This window comes from Microchirus variegatus (genome assembly GCF_963457635.1).
Source record: "Microchirus variegatus genome assembly, chromosome: 6".
NCBI classification, from domain to species: Eukaryota; Metazoa; Chordata; class Actinopteri; order Pleuronectiformes; family Soleidae; genus Microchirus; species Microchirus variegatus.
Genome location: NC_139807.1, coordinates 26324475 through 26346531, shown reverse-complemented (window position 1 = coordinate 26346531; position 22057 = coordinate 26324475). Strand labels below are relative to the sequence as shown.

Sequence of the window (22057 nt, the reverse complement as noted above, 5' to 3'; positions counted from 1 at the left end):
AGGACAATCTGCTGTTTTACTTTTCATACAATAATACATCTGTAATCTTGGACAGAGGGACACATGGTTTGGTCGTGGTTGGCTGTTGCCTTGCAGCAATAAGACACCAGTTCACGAGAGGTCGGAACAAGGGCATTTCTGCATAGGGTTTGCATGTAGTTTGGAGTTCTCACCCCCGTGTGTGTGTGTGTGTGTGTGTGTGTGTGTGTGTGTGTGTGTGTGTGTGTGTGTGTGTGTGTGTGTGTGTGTGTGTGTGTGTGCTTGGGCTCTCCAGTTTCCTCTCAGTCCAAAAACATGCAGAGTTTAAGTGGATGCTTTAAATTGACCGTAAGTGTGAGAGTAAATGTTGTTGGTCTCTGTGCGTTTGCGCCTTTTGCCCCGTGTTGGTTGGGATTAACTCCGTGACCCGCATGTGGTGGATAAAGTGCTAGACAATGGTTGTATTGTTTACTATAAATCAATCAATGTATTGCTAGATTTCCATGTGCATACATATGACCGCCTCTTCCTTCATAAGCTTCCTCACTTTCTTAAATACACACACACATTTTTAGAGAGGTCTAATACAACAAATCATCATTTTCATCATAACAATCCCTGTTGTGTTTCTATTGTTTTCTTTCTTTGTTTACTGTATTGATTGCTTACACTGTAACCCGTGGTGTGCTACAGTGCTACCACGCCCTCTTTGGCATTTATACATCACTGAACTTAATGCAAATAAGAGAAGGGTGGCTCCAAAGTGACCTCAGTGGAGTGCTTTCAATGTTTCAAGATACACAGGGAGGCCCCCAGGTTTTAAACCTGGTATTAACTCGGGATGGGTAATCCTGAGTCGAGTCATGCAGGGGTTCACAGCATGTTGAGCTAACGAGATGCACTCAAACACCTGGTAAATTGAATCACTTCTGCAAGATCTGCACTGTGTTGAACTTATGCTGCGTTCCAGAGCCCATCCAAACAAATGGGATGTGGGACTTATCCTACCTGAATTGTACTAGCTCCTACTTCGAAGATTACATTTACAAGAAACCTTGTAAATATAATCACACATGAATGTCTGCTGCTGCTAAATGACCCACAAAATAGGTCACAGGAGAAAGATTTATTTTTTATAAATGCAATCATTGATAAAACTTTTTTTTTTGTACCTTTTGAGAATTTGATTTTTTTTTACGAATAATTGGAGTATCTTTTTATAATTAAACAAACAATTGAAAACTCAAATACTCATCCTGGAAGCTTCTCGTGTTTGGCTGCAAACAAGCACTCCTGTCAATTGTGTTGTTAAGAACAGACAATGAGAACGAGAGAAGCTGGAGCGAATTAAAGGTCTACTCACACTGCTGTAACGCAAGATCAAATTTTACCCATTAGAAAATAGTAATCATAGTGATCAGAGCAGATCAGATGACATCAGATGTGGAGGTTTTCCCCAATGCCATTCATTTGTATCAGGTGTGTTGGAGTGAGGAAACATGTAAAACATGGAGGACAGTGGGTCTCCAGGACCAGGATTGAGAAACCCTGTGTGGCTACGTTTGTCCTCAAACTACATTCAAATGTGATCTCTGTGAGTGGATCTAAGGCCACATCTGAGACCTGAACTTAGCACGACCTGCCCGTGATTGGATCACTCGGGGCTGACGTTTATACCAGCGTTACTTCCTGCAGCCTCTGGCTCTGGCCGCAGGTGTGATTGAAGCAAACAAAGCAATAAATGACACACACACACACACCATGCACATACTGTAAAGAGTGGCAGGAAATAGATATGTCACTGTAAATCCATTTCCATAACAATTATTCAATTTAAAGTGTTTATGTCCAACACAGAACAGATAAAAACATTGTAAACAGTAATTATTCTGTACATTAAAACTACATTAGAGTGCATGTGGATGCCCCAGCACCTGCTTTGTGTTTTTTTATCCACATTTTACACATTTTCCCTTGAAGTTTATTTTACACACTTTTAACTATTAACTATTGATTTTGACCCCGTTTACTTTTGTAGAAACTGTCTTTTCATCGATATAATTTAAATAGATTTAACTTTGTGAAACCATGTATACTCCCTCAGTGTCATTTTCTTATCAGTTAAGTTTAATGTGTTGATTATTCCTTCATTGACCTCTCTACATAGCCTACTTTTGTCTTTTTGTTTCAGTTGGTTTGTTTTGCTTGGTCCCTAACCGTACACATGTCTGAAATGTGGAATCAAAGTGCCAACAAACATGTCTGTAATTGTATAACTCCAAAGTGAAAGATAAGACAAGAGAAAATTAGTGAGAAGAGTAAAACAAAAATTAAAAAAAGGACACAAGAACTCAGTGAAAGTTTAGGTACATTACTTTCTTCCCAGTAAAGGCTAGAGTCTGTACAAATCACTAGAGGTCAAGAAATGCTCAAACCTTCAAGTTGTCTATGACTTTTCTGTTTTTGAGCTAAATAACTCAAAAAGAACAGGATGGATTTGAAAAACAAATCTTCTGGGGAAATGGGTCATGGTCAAAATATAGACATTATTAGTGGGGCAGAGTAAGACAATATTCCATAAGAATATTTCACTTGGTGATACGATCACCAAATTGATGTTCAGGATGTACTTTTTTTTTTTTTTATATATTTATAGAAAAGTACATTATCCTGCTGAAAATCCAAGATGGCTGCCAGTTTTCAAGATGGCTGGCTTGCATAATGTACGAAGTAGAACTTCAATGGACAGAAATGCGTTAATGATCCATACATCAAAATGAATGTATTCTGACTGGGAAAAACTCAATGGTGTCAATTGAATTCCAATATTTTTTTGAAGAAAGTCACAGAAACAAAATCCCTCCCACTGTCAAAGTGCATCAGGGCAAATGGATTATTTCCTCAATTTCAAAAATTCCTGGATCCTCGTTCAGGGTGATGCTGACTATTATTTTCGATAAGATATTTCAAGATATTATTGTTATTATGATTTTTTTTTTTTTTTTTTAATAAAGTCACCTCAAAATCCCTCCCATTTTGTGGACCAAACGATTAATACATGAATCGAGAAAATAATCGACAGATTAATCGATTACGAAAATAATAATTAGTTGCTGCTCTATTCTGAACATATGTAGTCTAAATAATCCACAATCAGTATTGTGTTTTTATTCCTTTTATACTTGTTTGACATTAATAATTCACATAATTTAATAAAGTAAGCAAACGCCCACTCTCCCTCCCTCGTTCTTCAGCCACGTGCGACTTCAACTCTCATTAGACCACAACAGCGTGAAAGAAGGCTGAGAAGGCATTAGAGATAACCATCATTCCTGCCTGAACGTGGTTACACTTCATGCCTTTTACTTTTTATTGGTGTTTACCCAGCTATATTCATCCATTAAATACACACAATGCAGATTATAACACGGTATGTACTAAACCCAACTCTGTGTCACTGAGATCATGAAAACATGAAAAGTAAATACATGTGAGAAGGTAAAGAGCTTCAAACAACACGTGATTTAAAGATACACAGACTATGTACTAGTAGGGTATTAGTCAGTAGAGGGTGTTTTTTTTTTTTTTTTTTTTTAAGCAAACGGTTAAAACTGATAACTGATGAAAGTGTGATAGCTGTTGTCCTAAGATATCACCCTATTCAAACACAGAGAAACCCACCCCATAAATAATACAGAGCCATGTCTCTGCCTGAGGACAGGCTGCAGTGGCAGGACCACTTCACTTAAGTGCAATAGTGAGTTTATTGTGCAGAATGATGTGTGTATTTATAGTGGTCATTGTCAGCAGAGACACCGACCTGACAAAGGCTCAGTCTGCCATGTGTGCCAGGTGGGGCATCTCTGGGGCCTCGCTGTGATCATGGCTGAATAATCTGACTGACGTGTCGGCGAGATGTGTGGGACTGAACAACACGGACAGACGTGCACGTTTCTGGACTAAACAGGAGCTTCTATCTTTTTTCCCCTTACAGCCTCTGAGAGCGGCGAGGTATTTATAAAGGGTGGACAAACGGAGCGAGGCTTTAATCACGGAAGCCTCGCATGTTTTCTAATTTTTTATGCACACTGCTCCTCAGAAGCAGAATGAAATTACATCATGTAATATTAATGAGCAGGAGAGGCAAACAGAAAAGCAATTCTCTTTGCAGAGGATACTGTTTAGAGCAGGGGTTCTCAAAGTTTTGATACCTGAGGGCCAATTTAAGAACCCAACATTGCACTGAGGGCCGCCAAAGGAAAAAAAAAAGGAAAAAAAACAGAAAGAAATCCCATTTGTAATAATTTTAATGACCAGATTGCAGTTCTACAGTTTAGTGTTAAGTAATATAAGCTTTAATATAATGTCATTTAAGCATTAATATAATAAAGCTTTATAATTTACTGGGTAATTACCCAGTATTTTGGCCATTGTTCTTACCTTCTAATTATAGGTTAATACCAAGTAACACATTTCTGTTACCATATATTTACTGGGCAAATAGCTAGTAATTGGGGGCTGTAGCTACCTGCTTATTACCAGCTTATAACCCAATAATACACTAAAATTCACCATATAGAAACCAGGTATATACCCAGTATTTTTGTTTACACTTATTGGTCTGTATCCAGTAATGTCCAATAAACATTTAACCAGCTTAGTACCTTTTGGATTAAAACTACCAACTGTAATTCATTGCGGGCCGCCAGAAATGTTTCAGCGGGTCGCCATTGGCCCCCGGGCCGCACTTTGAGAACCAGTGGTTTAGAGGAAGGAGAACCTGACAGATGGGGACAGATTCTGATCTTTGTTCATATATTCATAATTGTGCTCTGCATCATTGCAACGGTCCAGTGTGCAATAATTGAGGGGGACTCACACATGCATGTTACCTTATGCCTGGGTCATACTTTCTGAATGCAAGGTGCTCCACGCGGGGTCCACATGGTGCAGATTTCATCATCTGCAATTTTCTGCGTTGGTACATATCCAGTTTGAATCTGTGTGGACTGCACTGTTTTTTCCCACAGCACAACACTTTCCAGTCCCATTGAGGACGAGCTCTTGTTTTGGTCAAAAGACACAATGAAGAAGATGGTAACCATGGAAACTTGCTCCCCCAGTATCCACAAGTGTACAACTCAAACAAAAAATAACAAGGACATCCAAATGAGGCTGATTTCCTGGTGAGATATCACCACTGCAGGCTGCTGCTGGGGGGGAAATAGAAGACTGACGCAGACACTTGTGGAAGCACGGACATGTACGCAGACATGGACGTGAAGTAAGACTCAGTCATTAACACCTGACGGTGGCCGGGCTTTATGCCGTAAGTAAAGGCCCTGGCATGACGCGATCTGCGTCATCAGCGCGCAACACGCAGGCTTTGTGCGTGCAGCCCAGAATTTGGAACCGCAAATTTGGGTGCGCGTGGACAGCGAATGTGCAAACTGAATCTCTGCTCCACCCGACCCGGCCCGCGGTTCGGGCCGATATTTACTGTCACTATCCTTTGGCCGGACCGGGTCGGGCCCTTGGTATGTTATAGCAAGTCGTATTGTGTGAAGGTGTAAAAACCTGCGGCTTCATGAAGTTCATGAAGGTGTGTTTTATTTTGAAGTTTTCTGGATTGATGTTGTCTGTATGCGAGTTTGTCATCATCCTGATTGTGTTAAAGGTGCGGTAAGTAGTTTATAGTGACATCTAGAGGAGAGGTTGAAATTTACAACAAAGAACTGCTCCTCTGCTCACCCCCTCCCTTTCCCTGAGCGCTACGGTATCCTCAGCCGGTCAAATGTCATCCTCGTCGTCTTTCTCCATGTCAGCAGATGAGGTTCTAGTATTTATTCAGACAACGAGAGGGAGAGGGAGAGGGACAGCTCTTCGTGGCCGCGGTAGAGCTGTCAGAAGCCAGCGAGGGAGAGGGCGAGCTACCGCGGCCATAGCAGACGAAGCGGAGAGAGTGGAGGCGGGACTTCCGCTACAAGGAAAGCGACGCTTGATTTGTTCTCTCGCGTTTGTCCTTACAGGCTCTGGTAGAAACATGGCGTCTCGCTGCTAACAGTGGCAATGCAACAGCGGCCCGCGACCATGTTATTTTACATGACTTTTTGAAAAACTACGAAAAATTAAACAAAAACTATTATACAGCGACTAGACAATGCAGGAGCACATAATATGTATAAAAGAGTGGATTTTGGGTTATATAAACCCATAAATACTACACAGTGTCCCTTTAAATAAACTCTGTTATTGTTGTAAATTAGACTGTGGCAGCAGGTACAACACGTCGGGAGGACGTGGATGTACGTGTACAGCTCACGTATTTAAAAAAATGTCGTGTTTAAATCGGGCTCAGGCTCGAAATAACAGTTAATGTGTCAGGCCGGGCCAGGCTCGGACACAACGTGCACAGGCTCAGAGAAGAAAAAGAAGACAGACAACAATAAATTAATGACAATCCTCATCATTGTCACCATTATTGGTGTGATATCATGCCTCTCCCCACCGCCCCAATTGGTTCCAGCTCTCAGATAAAGGACGAGCAGTTGATGAAGGGCGCTGCATAATGGAAGCAAAAGTAAAAGTGATGATTCAGAGTTCACTTGAACCATCGCTAACTATGAGCTTTTTTAAAGAAGGGTACTTTAAAGCTCTTATACACCAACATTAACATACTTAATGCCAATTAAACCTCCTAAATGTAATCCACAGGGACGTTTAAAAAAAGAAAAGAAAAAAAAGATCATCATCAATTTCTTAATCCTGGTCTGAACTGTCAGGGAAAAGGATTATCTGTCATTACAACACAGCTAAAAGCAAGAATATGCAGGGATTTAGATAAAGCTATTTCCTGTTAGTCAGTATCATCTCTCAGATTATTTAGACTCCTGCGACCCTGGAGTTGGACACTGGTTTTGTTGTTGTCTCTTTTCCAAACACAACCATTCCCCCTCTCAGCCATCTCTGCCTTTGCCCTTTCCTCTGTCGAGCCAAAAACAGACACCAGCCACAGGTGGTCGCTACGCTTTATTGGTTCTGACACACATCTCTTGCCCTAAGAGCTTTGAGAGGTAATTAAAAATGCATTAGGACAATGAAATGAGGGAGGACGGGGAAAAGAAATATAGGACAGACAACAGCACATAACCTTGCTGAGGCTTTAAAGAGCTCTGCCCTGTCTTCTGCACTGACTCTGTCTGTCTGGTGGCACCACTGAGTGCACACTATTTCTATAGCTACACCTCACCACACACACACACACACACACACACACACACACACACACACACACACACACACACACACACACACACACACACACACACACACAGTCTGTTCTGATGTAGAAATCAATCCAGGACAACTGTGTCCTGCGTTTACCCTGAACACACACACATTTAGTGATGCAGCACTTTTCAAACCATTGCCTTCATTCAACTATCGTCACTTGATTTTTTTTTTCTCTCTCCAGTGTGACTCCACCACACTCTAACTCCATATTTAAATGATTCTGACTAACAAATAAACACCGTCCCTGTGTTTGTTTACTTGCAAATTCGCCTTTATCGTCCAGTAAACCTGTATAAGAGACTGGGTTTGTTTTGGGGGTGTTTAATTCCAGCACTATATTATGTATGACCTTTGAGCAGATTATCGGCAGAGAGTGTATGTTAACGTTATTCTACATGTAGTTATGATACATAATAATAATGAGATGGTTGTGGCAGCCTTTATTTGCATGACTCTTGGCCGTCTGTCTCATGCCTCTGATGTGGCTGTGTTACTCACATTGTGTATTTTCTTGTGTTTTTACACCTCAAAAGTTCAAATTCAAGTTTGAATTTTTTGTTCTGTGCGCCGATGTCTTGAAAACATGTATATACAAATTTCTATAGCAATAACCCTGTGGATGTCTTTGACCACTAGGGGCGCTGTGTTGCAATATTTTTTCAAGCATCCATTTTTTTGCAGGTGGCATGACTCACACACTCCCCTTGCTTTTGAATTGTCACGTTTAATGTTTATTCATTAAAAAAATACTGTTGTACGTTATAACCTTTTTTTTTAATGTATTCATAATCTCTTTTTACTCTATTATTATTCTTTCACTGAACATTTTAAATATTCTTTTCTATCGTTTATCTTATGGCGAAACCAGAGGTGGTATTATGCTTTTATCACATGCCCACTGACACTGACCTTTCCCATAGTGTTGTGTCGGTCATTTGAGTGAACGAACTGACTGGGATCACTTCATGAACTGATTAGTTCCTTTCTTAGTTCAGTTGAGCTCAGCAGCAGTGCGTGGTGGCCGGGAGTGGAACTGCCGCGTTCTGTGAATCACTCGTGAATCTTCAGGCAAACGACGCCAGCCAAACGTGCGCCGAGCGGGGAGGGAGCGGCTCGTAAGAAGAACTGTGTCTGCTGTGACGATTCGGTGAACGAATCTTCTGAACGAATCATTTTAATGAACTGATTCAAGTGATTCAGTACGCTCAAATGAACTGCCGATCCCATCACTACTTTCCCATTAACCCCTGACCCTTTGCATCTCGCACACTAAATGTCTTTCAAGTACAACACATTATTTTATCATTTGTACTTTGTTGAGATGTTGAAAATCCCTTCATATTCCATATAAAAATACAATCTTTTTTTTTAAAATTTTGATACATGATCTGGTGTCTGTATTTTGTATAATTGCAATAATTGTGTGTAACTCAGATTGATATAAGCATGATCTGGTTTCCATAGCCTTCCATTATATCAGGCCTTTTATATGTACATTAGGCACGAGGCCATTATAGTTCCCTGATGCAGTTGGGAAAGGGAGAAAATTGCCCTTAGAAAAAGGCAACTATTCTCTCGTGGAATAATTTAAAACACTGTTTTCTCTCTACAAATTCAGACACTTTTCAATGACAATTTGGATCACTGGGTTCCAAAGTATCTCTCTGCTTTCTCACCTGCACTCTTTCAAAAATACTGGTCTATCACTGTAGATGCTTCTTCATATTAAACAACACATTTTGTCAAATCAGTTGCATCAAACTTGTAAAACTCCAGAGCAGAGAATTCACCTGAAATGCCTGCAAAACTTCAGACGTTCAACAAATAATGTGGTAATTAAAACATATTGATTATTAACTGGCCATATGTTTTTTCCCCAGAACAAAGACGCACAAACAATTCAGTAAATGGAGTACATTTTTGTTGTTTCCAAAAAAACATTTATTAATAGCAAATCTGACACAATGGCCATTATTGAATTATACCTACCTGATGCATTTCCGACACAACAACTCGACTCTTAATAATCTTTTCTTATGGACAGAACCAACAAACCTATAACTTTTTTCCAGACAGTGACACTTTTCTGTTGGATGGCTGTAAGTTACACATGCTAAACAATTCAGCATGACATTCCCATAATATGACATATTAAACAATACAACATTTGTTTTTGTTTTTGTTGACCATTCAATTCCCTGATATTTGTAAGTGGATCAACTTGCAGCACCCTTGATATTTAAAAAAAGAAAGAAAAAAAGGTTTTTCATGAACATGTACTGGATTGTCAGTCAGCTGGCATTGAGGGAATAATGTGACACTTTGGGAAATATCCTTAAAATGTGTGTCTGTGCTAAGTTAAGCTACTTAAGCTACTAAGCACATTTTCCAAAATGTCAAAGTATCCCTTTAATTGGCACTTTATGGCAAAAAGGACTATTTGTTTTTAGATTTGTGACACTAAATGTTTTGGTTTTTTTGGTCCACAAATTAAATCAAAATATGCAGAAAAGCATTGTTTTGTTTTTGAAGCAGTTCCTGAATTATTACCCTTAAGACCTGTCAGTTAGCAGAGCAATTATCGTGAATTTTAAAGCTTTATGCACAAGACTTCAAGATGACAAACTGATGACATCATTTATGTTATAAATACACCCTGAAATGATTTGTGGCCACAGTATGTTGGTCTGTAAGCTTATATGTATGTATGTATATATATATATATATATATATATATATATATATACATATATATATTTGCACAAAATGTTCTGATCATTGTCTTTAATTCTCACTAAAGTAAGAAATGATTTGATTAAAATACCCACCAAAAAAGAAAACTTTGAACAAAGAAGATGCAAATGGCTCAAACTGAATAAAGTGCATTTCTGGTACATGAGGCAGTTGTCACTAAAAGTAGACGCTGAAAAGTGTTTGTGTCACCACAGAATCAAATCTATGGGATGTTCCCTTAACTAAAACACATTAGTCAAAAGAAGACACATTAGCAGGGTTTCTGAACACTCAAAGAAAACACCCTGCTGTTAGATGAATAAATAACAAAGTCATTACTAAAAAAAAAACAAGATGATGGACCATGTGGTTATTATGGTTTGTTAGTGCACCTTCTGGAGGATATATTATAAAAGCCTTCTCATGAATGAAGGTTTAATAACAGAGGAGACAAGACGAGGAGATCATGGGAGAGAGTGTGTTATGGCAGAAGAGAAGATATAAAAAACCTGCAGTTTCTCTTTTTTTCCACATAATGTCCATCTCCTTAAACATCGCTTTTGTGCGTTTGGTCCGAACTGAACAGAAAGCAGATTTTTATCATGCAGTGCATAGACACGGGTTTCACTGTCCAAAGATGAATGTAGATGAAGGCCAGTTCAGAAAGTGTAGCTCTTAGGTAAAGTACTGCAATCCCTTTGTGTTTAAGGAGCTGAAGAGAGGAGAAGATAAGTGTAGCACAAAGACTGGAAGCTTGGCCAGAACGTGTAGTCATATGTGAAAAGAAAAAAAAATGAAAATGAACTTATTTCTCACTGCATCTTGCTCCACTTTCCACTCACACCATGTATCTGAAGCACAGCTGTGATTATCTGTTGGTTAGAAGCAGGAACTCTCATTGCTTTTGGTCAAAGACATGCTAGCTGTGCAGCTACAGACCCCAGCTGCAGGTTTACTGTAGAAAAATGAGATTTACTCATTTCTTCATGGGCAAAAAAAGGGTATGGCTCAGCTCGGCTTTTTTTTTTTTTTGCTTTTCCATTAGGGATAGTACTTATGATATAGTACTTGGTACTATATATTATTTATTATATAGTAGGGTAAACCTAACTAACTAACTAACCCTAACACTAAATATTATATAGTACTTAGAGCGCTTTCACACCACTAGTTCGATTATTTGATCCGCACCAGGCAATACAATTGTTATGTAACATATGACTCCAGTGTGGTCCGCTTTCACACCAGCAAATGAACCAAAATTGGCCCGATTGACGTTTCATCTATCTTCCGGTAGAAAAGCGCCAATTTTGACTCACTAAAATTGAGTGAGCACATTGCTACTTGCTCTGATCTTCGTTTATTACATTCTCTGTATTGGCCATTTTTGGCAAAATATCCAATTTGAGAATGAGTCGCGGCTGCGTCTGGAGAACTATCAGCTGATGCACCGGAGTCGGCGAAGACGTATAGCGCGTCATTTCAGGCAGAGGAGACGCGCTATTTTCATGAATGTGGTCGTGCTAACTATCAGACGAAGATTGCTCCAAAGACCTACAAGGTAGGCTATGTCCATGGCATTTACTGCAGAATATGGTTTGGACCCGAGTTCTCGTTCTCACCATAGGGACCGCACCAGAGTCTGACATTTAATGCGGAGTCAAGCGGACCGAGACCACCTCTTTTTGGCGGTCTCGGTCTGCTTGATTTGGTGCGGACCTGAGTGCGATTGATGCTTTCACACCAACGAAAACGAAACGAACTAGAGTTTTTGGTTCGAATGGATCGTTTGGTGCGCACCAACTGCTGTTGGTGTGAAAGCGCCCTTATATAATAAGTACTAGGTACCTTTTTTAGTACCTGCTCTGGCGAGGTTCCAAGCGATACTACACGTTGACAGACGGCCGGCCATCGATTGGTCAGAGAGCGTCGTCACTGGAAGAGTCATGAACGTAATGTCTGACACAAGAATCAAACCGAACAATCCCGATATGTAGATCAGTTAAAAAGACTTAAAAATCCTGAAAATTGGCGTTCATCTGCAAAACACAACTGCTTCGCTTGTCACTGCACTTTGACGCAGCCGTGCTACGACGACGTGCCTGATCCTGTACCAAACCGAGTAGAGCCGAGCCAAGTGGAGACAAGCCGCGCTAAAACTGTGTCATGTCATGTCTTTCAAGACTTCTCGAGGTGCGGTGGCGACTGCTCTCGCTGAAAGAGCAGACTCATGCCCTTCCTGAAGCGGTGGTCCCTGACACTGTAGATGATCACATTACAGCAGCTGTTTCCCGTCAGGATCCAGAAGGCAATGAATGAAAAGTTACACCAGGTGTATCCCACCACGTTCCCGAACACAAAGACCGCGATGGGGGAGAAGGACGCCGTGAAGGCGAATGTCAGAATGCCAATCGTCTTGGCAGCCTTGATGTCTGAAAAGGACGGCCTGTGCGAGCAGCCGCTTCCTCCTACACTGCTGCCGTCGCTCAGACTCCCCTGTGAAAGCAGTTTGCGTTTGCGTGAGTATCGCCGAATGCTCGTGAAAGACAAAATGTTGACTGCTAACGTGCCACCGAGCAGCGTGAAGTCAAATGCCGGGAATAGCAACAAAATATAGGCGTCTGGCGGCGGCTGGCTTCCAAGCAACAGTGGCGTGTAGTTGCACATGCGGCTGCATTCGTTGTACTCCAAAATGAAGTTGCTGCTGAAGGTGAGCGGCGCGAGAGCCAGCAGGAAGCTCGCTGCCCAAGAGAGCAGGATGAGGAGCAGAGTTCGCTTACGCGTCACCAGGACATCTTTGTGCAGCGGCCACAGGATGGCGACGCTGCGCTCCAGGGTCATGAGGAAAATGGTACTGATGGAGACAAACGTGCATCCGGCAAACACTGGGCCAATCAGCATGCACGGCTGCCAGGGACTCACGAGTCCACCGACGGAGGAGGAGGACGCCGGAGACGCAGGACTGCCCTGGTACCAAGTGGGAGGAGCGCTCGTCACCATCAGCGAGATCTCAGTGTAGACGGAGAAAGGAACCACGAGGACACCGACCATCATGTCTGCTATGGCCAGAGACACTGTCAACAGAGGGGGGGGGGGAGTTCAGGGGAAACAATCAAGCTTTTTTCCTCGTTGATTTGCACTACTGTTCAAAAGTTTGGGTTCGCTTAGAAATGTCCTTATTTTTTGAAGGAAAAACACTTTTTTTTCAATGAATGTTGAACATTAAATGAATCAGAAATACACTCTATACATTGTTAATGTGGTAAACGACTATTCTAGCTGCAAACGTCTGGTTTTTAATGGAATATGTACATAGGTGTATAGAGGCCCATTTCCAGTGTTCTAATGGTACATTGCATTTGCTAATCATAGAAGGCTATTGGATGATTAGAAAACCCTTGAAAACCCTTGTGCAATGATGTTAGCACAGCTGAAAACAGTTTCGATGGTTCTTTGATGAAAGCAACATTATTATTTGGAATAAAGATCATTTTTTCTAATCTTGTCAATGTCTTGACTATATTTTCTATTCATTTTGCAACTCTTTTGATGAATAACTTTTAAAGCGGACCTAGAGTGGTCCTGTTGCACATATATGTTAGTTATGGAGGTCTACTTACAGACATTAACTTGTTTTTATGGTCAAAAACCTCCTAGTTGCTGTAAACGAGCTGATAGAAATCCTCTTTTCTGACGCTGTTCCTGAGCCGCGTTATTTCAGAGTGAATTCTGACCCCCAGAAGACAGAGCCAGTACTATTCAGCACATCCGCTCTCAGAAGCGCAGCTCCCCCCTCTGGAACAGTGGATGCACTGCTCCTCATTATCAAAACATTGATTTAACAATGTTAAATGTCAGAAGACACTGTCGCTCGTGAAACACCTCCACAATGGACGTTATTCTTCTTCTGCGGTTCAATATACGCAACCGGATGTGCCCGGACTAGTTCCCGGAGAACCGGTGTTTACGTAACCGGACCGGGTTTTTTCAGAGATCTCGCTGAGCCCGAGATTACAATAAAACACAACGTTCTCAGCAGTGGCTGAAATGTTTGTTTAGAACCTTCAGGGCTTCTTAAACAAGGTAATGACGCAGATACACACTAAAAAACAGCGTTAATTGGAACTTCCGGTCTAGGTCCGCTTTAATGAAAAACACAAACAAATTGCATTGGTGACCCACACTTTTGAACGGTAGTGTACCTCCTGTGCTACTAAGTCTCTTTCACAATAAAATAGCAAGTGAACCCACGGAAATGGGACAACTGACACCTTTTCTGTTGCCAGCAACGTTATTTTCTTCTTCTTGGAGGAAGAAGAAAATAACGGAATGATGCTCAGCGACAAAGTTAAAACCCTTTAAAACTGAGTGTATCGCTGACGACATGTTTGCACAAGCACACTTTGCATTACTGTAGTTACGCAACAAATTCCAAACGGTTTCTGAAAGCTAAGAAGTGGTTTATCAAAGCAAGGTCCAGTGTGTAAAAAAAATTTCATCTATTGGTGAGACGACAATGACAAAGACTTCACCCCCTCCATTTTCCAAGCATCTCATTGAACAACTGCGGCCTTGACATAGCAGAGAGGATGTTTACACTCTTTGACAACTCTGTGTCACTTTCTGTGACATCACTGTCACTGCTGTTGGTTTATGCAGTTTATGGTTTTATGGTAGAGCTCAAGGTCTATTCAACTTAAGGCCTGGGGGCCAGATTAGGCCCTTCAAGCAATTTGGACCGGCCCACGGCCCATTAACTCATAAATAATGAATGTATTATTAAAAAAACAATAAAACCGTAAGCTTCGCCTATTTCAGGCACTTTGTGATACTTTGTGTCCCTTTTTGGCAAATACAAGTACCGCTGTAATGTATGTACCAGAATATGTTGCACTAAGAGCCAACTGTAGCAGTTGTACCTGAATATTATTAGTACTGTTACTTATATTTCTGCTAAAATAGCCTTTTGTGGCCATTGCACCTTAATGTTGTTGATATTGATACCAGTAATTTTGTAAGAGCTAATTGTGACTGTTATACCCAAATGTTGGTGGTACTGTAACTGTAACCTTTTTGCACTATACACAAGTTGTATTGTACGTGAATGTTGGTGGTTTTGTTACTTGCCTTTTCAGCACAAAACTAGCAGCCATTTCAATAAAGAAGTAAATAAGTAAATAGTAGTAAAGGGGTTGCCCGACCCACTGGCTGGACAGCCTTCTGAAAAGCTGGCCCTCCAGAAATTTTAATTGAATAGAACTAGTATAGCTTTATGTACACCTTTAAAATTTTTTTGTGTTTTCCATTAAAAGTCACACTTTTATTCATCAAAAGAGTTGCAAAATGAATAGAAAATATAGTCAAGACATTGACAAGATTCTAAATAATGTTTTTTCTTCAAAATAATAATTTTGCCCTTTGGTCAAAGAACCAGCAAAACTGTTTTCAGCTGTGTTAACATCATTGCACAAGGGTTTTCTAATCATCCAATAGCCTTCTAACACCATTAGCAAACACAATGTACCATTAGAACACTGGAAATGGGCCTCTATACACCTATGTAATGTTATATTCATAAAAAAAAAAAGTGATTTTCCTTTCAAAAATAAGGCACCATACTTTTGAACGGCAGTGTAGTTCATTAATAGCTTCTCAACATGGCAGCCTCTATAGAGCAAGAATCTCACCCTAAGTACATATAAAAGGCGTAATCTAAGGCTATAAATACCAAATTATATCTCTTTTAGAGATCATCATACACTTATCTTTAAACGGTTAGGGTTACATTTCTGCCAATAAACCCTCTGACATTTTACACACTGAACCTTTAAAAAGCTCAGAATGCTCTTATATATAGTAGTCTAGAATTTACACTGAAAAAGAGTAAATTAAGTTGATAAAGTACTGCACTAAATTACCGAGCTCATCTTAGATTTAAATAATAGTAATAATAATGGTGATGTTACAATATTTTTGTATTCATATATTGCTCATTCTACACCCAACATGTCCAGATTAATTAAAATGTTTTAGTCTAAATGTATGTTGATCTGGATGTCGACTCTTTTTTTCCCCTGTGAGTCATATTCCATTTACAAACATGAATAATTTGCATGTTCTGTATTCATGAATTCATCGAATGTGAGTGTCAAAAGAAGAAGGCTTATGCTGTCTGTTGTCACAGTGGAATGAAAAAGAATGAAAAAGGATAAAAACACAGATTTCCACATTCAAATCAACTGCTGAAATAATAAAAAATAAATAAATAAATAAAAAGGTTCCCGTCACTCACCTTTCAGGTATCCCTGTGGTGTCCTCGAATGCCTCGTTTGCACAATAACAGTGAGCGTGACCACGTTTCCGACCACGATGGCAAACGCCAGGCTGACCATGAACACCACGGTCAGGGTGCGATTGACAAAACCACAACAACAGAGAGTACAGAGAGGGGCCAGTGATTGTCCTGAATCCAGTCCTGAATCCAGTCCTGACTCCAGTCCTGACTCCAGTGCAGCCGTCAGGTTTAATACTCCGTCTGTGATCGCACCGCCAGAGATACTGACGTTGTGAAGCAAAGCTGTCATGGCCCAGGACAGACAGGGGTATCCTTTAAGGATGTGTTGGTAGAAGAGCCGATCAGGAAACCATTTCCTGTTGAACAAACACATTAAATTAATTTAGTTAAAAAACATTAAGAAAAATAGCACATGATATATAAGTTTTATATATAAAAATGTGTGGGTTGACTGTGACTGTTCTCACCATCCTTCTCCTTCCAATTCCTCACAATGTTCCTAACAGTTGAAACTGAGAGCTTAAATATCTGAGATAGCTTTCTGTATCTTTCCCCTAAACCATGATGTTGAACAATCAGTGTATTCAGGTCATTTGAGAGTTGTTTTGAGGCTCCCATGTTGCCACTCTTCAGTCAAACTTGAAAAGTGGACTTAAAACCAGCTGTTTTGTTTATTTCACTTCTCAAATATCACTGTTTGTCTCATATATGATATATTAAACTGAAATTTCTTATCCAAACAACCAATGAAAAAAATCATGAAAATGTACAGGGGTGCCCAGACATTTGCATACCACTATATATATACATGAACTATGTGAAGATACCACAATACATGCCATTTTCAAAGCAGGTATTTTCTTTAGTTGTGTGTTGTAGTTCCACGCTCCTTCTGTGATAGGACCTCAGTGCTGTCTGAACCCCGAGTTCAGAGCTTAAACATCTCTCTCAGCTGACAACTAAATACACAGGTCCTTCAATCATTTAAGCTGCTCACTGGACTGGAGAGCGGGAAGGTGCGAGTGTCCGAGATGACAGAGCGTAACCAGAATGGACAGATTCAGACCAGAGCAAAACCACAGTCCCGTGTTGTCACAGCAGCTGGAGACGCAGTCAACAAAACATCACAGAATTTAAATCCTTTAAAGCTCACATAGAGTGGTCCTGTTGCACATATATGTTAGTTATGGAGGTCTACTTACAGACATTAACTTGCTTTTATGGTCAAAAACCTCCTAGTTGCTGTAAACGAGCCGATTGAAATCTGTCCTTATTAAAGCTCTCGTCAGCCGCGATGTTTCAGACTGAAATCTCACCCCCAGAAGACAGACTGTGTTGTGATTGGCCAGCCAGCGTAGAGCCTTCCCAACTGTCTTGTGATTGGCCAATAGCCAGAAGTGACATATTCAGCACACCCGCTCTCAGAAGCACAGCTCCCCCCTCTGGAACGATGGATGCACTGCTACTCATTATCAAAACATTGTTAAAACAATGTTTTGATAATGACCCGGAGTCCCGGAATGACCCGGAGTCAGACCCAGAGTCAGAAGACACTGTCGCTCGTGAAAAACCTCCACAATGGACGTTATTCTTCTTATGCGGTTCAATGTACGCAACCGGATGTGCCCGGACTAGTGCCCGGAGCGTTCTGCCCGAACGTTGTGCACAAAACACAGCGTTCTCAGCAGTGGCTGAACTGTTTGTTTAGAACCTTCAGGGCTTCTTAAACAAGGTAAGGACGCAGATACACACTAAAAAACAGCGTTAATTTGAACTTCCGGTCTAAATGAGCTTTTTTAGTGACAGCGAGTGTCCAGGTCCAGGTCTCAGGTCTCGTTCACACACTCCTCTGCCTTCATTGCGCTGCTTGACAACTGTGATTCATGCGTCGCTGCAGCAAGAACAACACGGTTTTATAACTCAGGGCCATTCACATTCTCGTCCGTTGAGAAACAAGAAACTTCAAGAAATACTTGAGAAATGTGTGGTAGGAAAAAAAGGAGTCAGACACAGGTTATCCTTTTGCTCTGTTGCAATTCATCTATGCATCATTCAAAGCAGCATTTCATGTTAAAACTATGAATGACACACACTTAGAATAAAAGAAAGAAAGAAAGGGAAATATCTTTGTGAGGATAAAAGGATGAACCTCATTAAGGGGCTTTCTTTACCTTTACCTTGAGTGAATATGACAGGTGGAAGTGAACCCTGCGGCAATACCTCAGGCAAAATGAGACAAGCAGCTGACGCATGCACACACACACGCACACAAGCACGCACACACACACACACACACTTTAATTTAAGCTCCTGTGTCTGTGTCTCATCTCATGTGATTGTGAGAAACAGAATAACAATCATCAGTGTTTAGTGTGTTTATAGACTATAGAGTCTGATACACAGGGACAGGAGGTGTCTCCTCTTCACTCTTTCAACACCTGTATGGTGAATAAAGAGCTGCACCAAGTTTGTGCAGTGGGAAAATTTGACGACACTTCAGGTGTTCACCAGTTTAGGAGACACTTTTATTATTTAAACTGAATGAATGCTCAAGGCTCAGTACCAATCTACAGGAGGAGACTTTGGTGCGAGCACAAAGAACTCAACTCTATCTCTTAATCCCCCTGATGTGAAGACAGTGTGTGAGTAACTTGAGTTGTGATGTCAGCGGTGTGAGGGGGAGAGATTCAAGAGAGGTTTTTGAAGACACAGAGAACTATGGGCCTGTCCTGTGAGCAGCAGCAGCAGCAGCAGCAGCAGCAGCAGCAGTAGTAGTAATAATAGTCAGGACTGTGATTGTCTCCTGTGCAGGACGTTGTTCTATGAAGGAACACAGTGGCCAAAAAGGAGCTTAAAGGTGCCATATGTAAGAATGTGGCCAAAAACGGTTATTACATTCAAATTCGAAATACCGAGGTCTTTTAGGTTTTGTTTTCTGACGTAACTGGCAACTCGTGGTTGCTCGGCAGCTGAGACTCTACTGACTGCAATGATTGGTAGACGCTGGTTGGTGGCGTCACATGAGGCCAAAACATGATTTCAAAACATAAACATGATTTGCAGTCTGCAAAAGAGTTTTTATAATGCAAATATTTTGGATGCACTGTTGTTGTTGGTGAGTTCACTTTGTTATATGAACATTATTCCTGAGTCTCTGTGACATATTAGGAGGATTTTATGGCCAGTTGATTTATTACATAATGCACCTTTAAGCCTGTGTGACTCATTTTAGGTATGCATGAATGAATGCACGTCTCTCTCTCAAAAATGATGTTCCCACATAATAAAAATTCTAATTTTATGTTTTAAAGCTACATTTGCTTTTGACATACACTGTAAATAATTTCTGTGAATTTACGGCAGATTTTCAACAGTATTAATGTTTTTTTTTTTTTAAATAAACAGTGCTTTACTGTTAATATTACAGAACATCAGTGAAATTACAGCTCATTTACTGTTTTTTTGGGGTTTTTTTTTAACAGAACTCTAATGTATTCCTATTTTACAGCACTTTACCGTTAAGTGTATTAGATAACAGTATCATGCATTATTTTTGGCATTCTGGCATTGAATTAGTTTTGACTAGTTTTACTCAAGCAACAGTAGTCAAGTAATAGTCAAACAACACAAGGAGCACATTTTAATTTCTACAAAGTTAACGTTTGTTGACACCTGCATTTTGTCAGTGAATTAATTAAACTTTATGATAGTTTGTGCAAACATTTTACTGTCTATGTAATTTATTCTATTCACACGAGATTGGTATTACTTGGGGACCTCTGGTAACCCCAGGTAATTAATCCAGTGTGAACAGGGCTTTTGACAACACTTTAAAGACAGTACATGCTAATTATTGGATCACAAATTTAATACTGAAGAATATTTGCTTTGCTGTAACTTTGACTGTTTTTCCATCTTGCATTGTGCAATTGCCTGTTCATTTGTATTTGGATTTTTTGACACATTTCTCTGATATTGCAGATGCAGTAGATGTTTTCACCTCTGCTATTATTATTACTAACCCTTACAGGTTGGATTGAGAAACCTGTTGTCTTCGAGTGAGCCGTAACTCTCCTGCAGATGTTCTTGGACTTCCGCACAGTACAGTACTTTGACAGTGAGCTGACTTTCTTCAAAAAAACAAAAAGTATCTCGGAATGACTTGAAATTTCCCATTACACTAGTTGGTATTGCCCTGAACAAGGATCCATTGAAAATATTTGTAAACCTCTTAAGGAATAATTTTTTATTAATTTTTGAAATTCAGGAAATGATCCAAATGAGCCCTGATGCACATCATAATATTCGGCATATGTTGGTAATACTGTTAATATGTGTAATATATGTTTGTTTGTAATACTGTTTTTAACATGCAATGTGTTCAGCATGTGAAGTTTTTACATGTCATCGTTACATTCAAATAAAAGTAAAGTGCAATAAGAAGCTGCTTTTTCTCTTACATTTTAATCACATGATTGAAAAATCAGTAGGTTAATTTTATTATGGTTTGCCTTCTGTGCTTGTGGCCAGGTTCAAACAGAGATTTTGTGAAACCTAAAGTCAATGACATGTAACATGTTTTTCTTAACAAAAGTGCCTTTAACTGCGTGCGATCATATATTTTTTTAATAGATTATTGAAATGTACAAATAATACAAGCTAAATAGTCATGTAATTGTAAAATACAGTGAATGTAATTTTAAATATCAGTTTACACTGTATTTTTCCAGGAACATTTCTAACAGTGTAGTACCAGCTGCGTATATACACACACATATACATGTATATACTTATATATATATATTAGTGCTGCCAGTGCTGCCAGTGTTAACGCGTTCATTTTGGCGATTAATTTGAATAATTTAACGCAAACATTTGCTTTATATATGCATGTATGCATGTATATACATATGATATATATATATATATGTGTATATATACATATAATGTGAAAACAACTTCATACGTCGTCTGAAATTTGACTAAAACGTCATGCTATACTATGTCGTCCAAAATTGACAATTTTTTTGAAAAACATTTTCTGTTCTAAAATGTAAAAAAAAAACGTCATACGTCGTCAGAAATATGACCAAAACGTCATACTATATTATGTCATCCAAATTTGACAACTTTTGAGAAAAAAAAAATTGGTCCAAAATTTGAAAAAAACGTCATACTATACTATGTCGTCCAAAATTGACAATTTTCTTGAAAAACATTTTCTGGTCTAAAATGTGAAAAAACGTCATACTACGTCCGAAATGTGTCCAAAACGTCTTACTATATACTATGTCATCCAAATTTGACAACTTTTGAGAAAAAAAAAAATTTGGGTCCAAAATTTGAAAAAAACGTCATACTATACTATGTCGTCCAAAATTGACAATTTTTTTGGAAAACATTTTCTGGTCTAAAATGTGAAAAAACGTCATACGACGTCGGAAATGTGGCCAAAACGTCTTACTATATACTATGTCATCCAAATTTGACAACTTTTGAGACAAAAAAAATTGGTCCAAAATTTGAAAAAAATGTCATACTATATACCAGGGGTCACCAACCTTTTTGAGGTGAGAGCTACCTTAAGGGTAAAAAATAATATGGAGGGCTACCACATTAACATTTTTTTTTTTTTGTTTACCATTTAAATGATTAATATTATGCATTCAACTGCATACACATTCATTCCAGTGCTTACTCCTAACGATTACCAGTTTTTATAAACAATATCAAAGATATTTTACTGAGCATCATACG

The 22057-nt window shown here is 39.6% G+C and overlaps 1 protein-coding gene across 1 annotated transcript; it reads right to left on the bottom strand.

Annotated features, from left to right (window-relative positions):
- Window positions 1–12183: 12183 nt before the first annotated feature.
- Window positions 12184–16589, bottom strand: LOC310928329 (trace amine-associated receptor 13c; the record flags this gene model as incomplete). Its single annotated transcript, XM_083890852.1, has 2 exons — window positions 12184–13079; window positions 16298–16589. 2 exons carry the CDS (start codon window positions 16587–16589, stop codon window positions 12184–12186), a joined length of 1188 nt encoding a protein of 395 aa, XP_083746978.1.
- Window positions 16590–22057: the final 5468 nt, after the last annotated feature.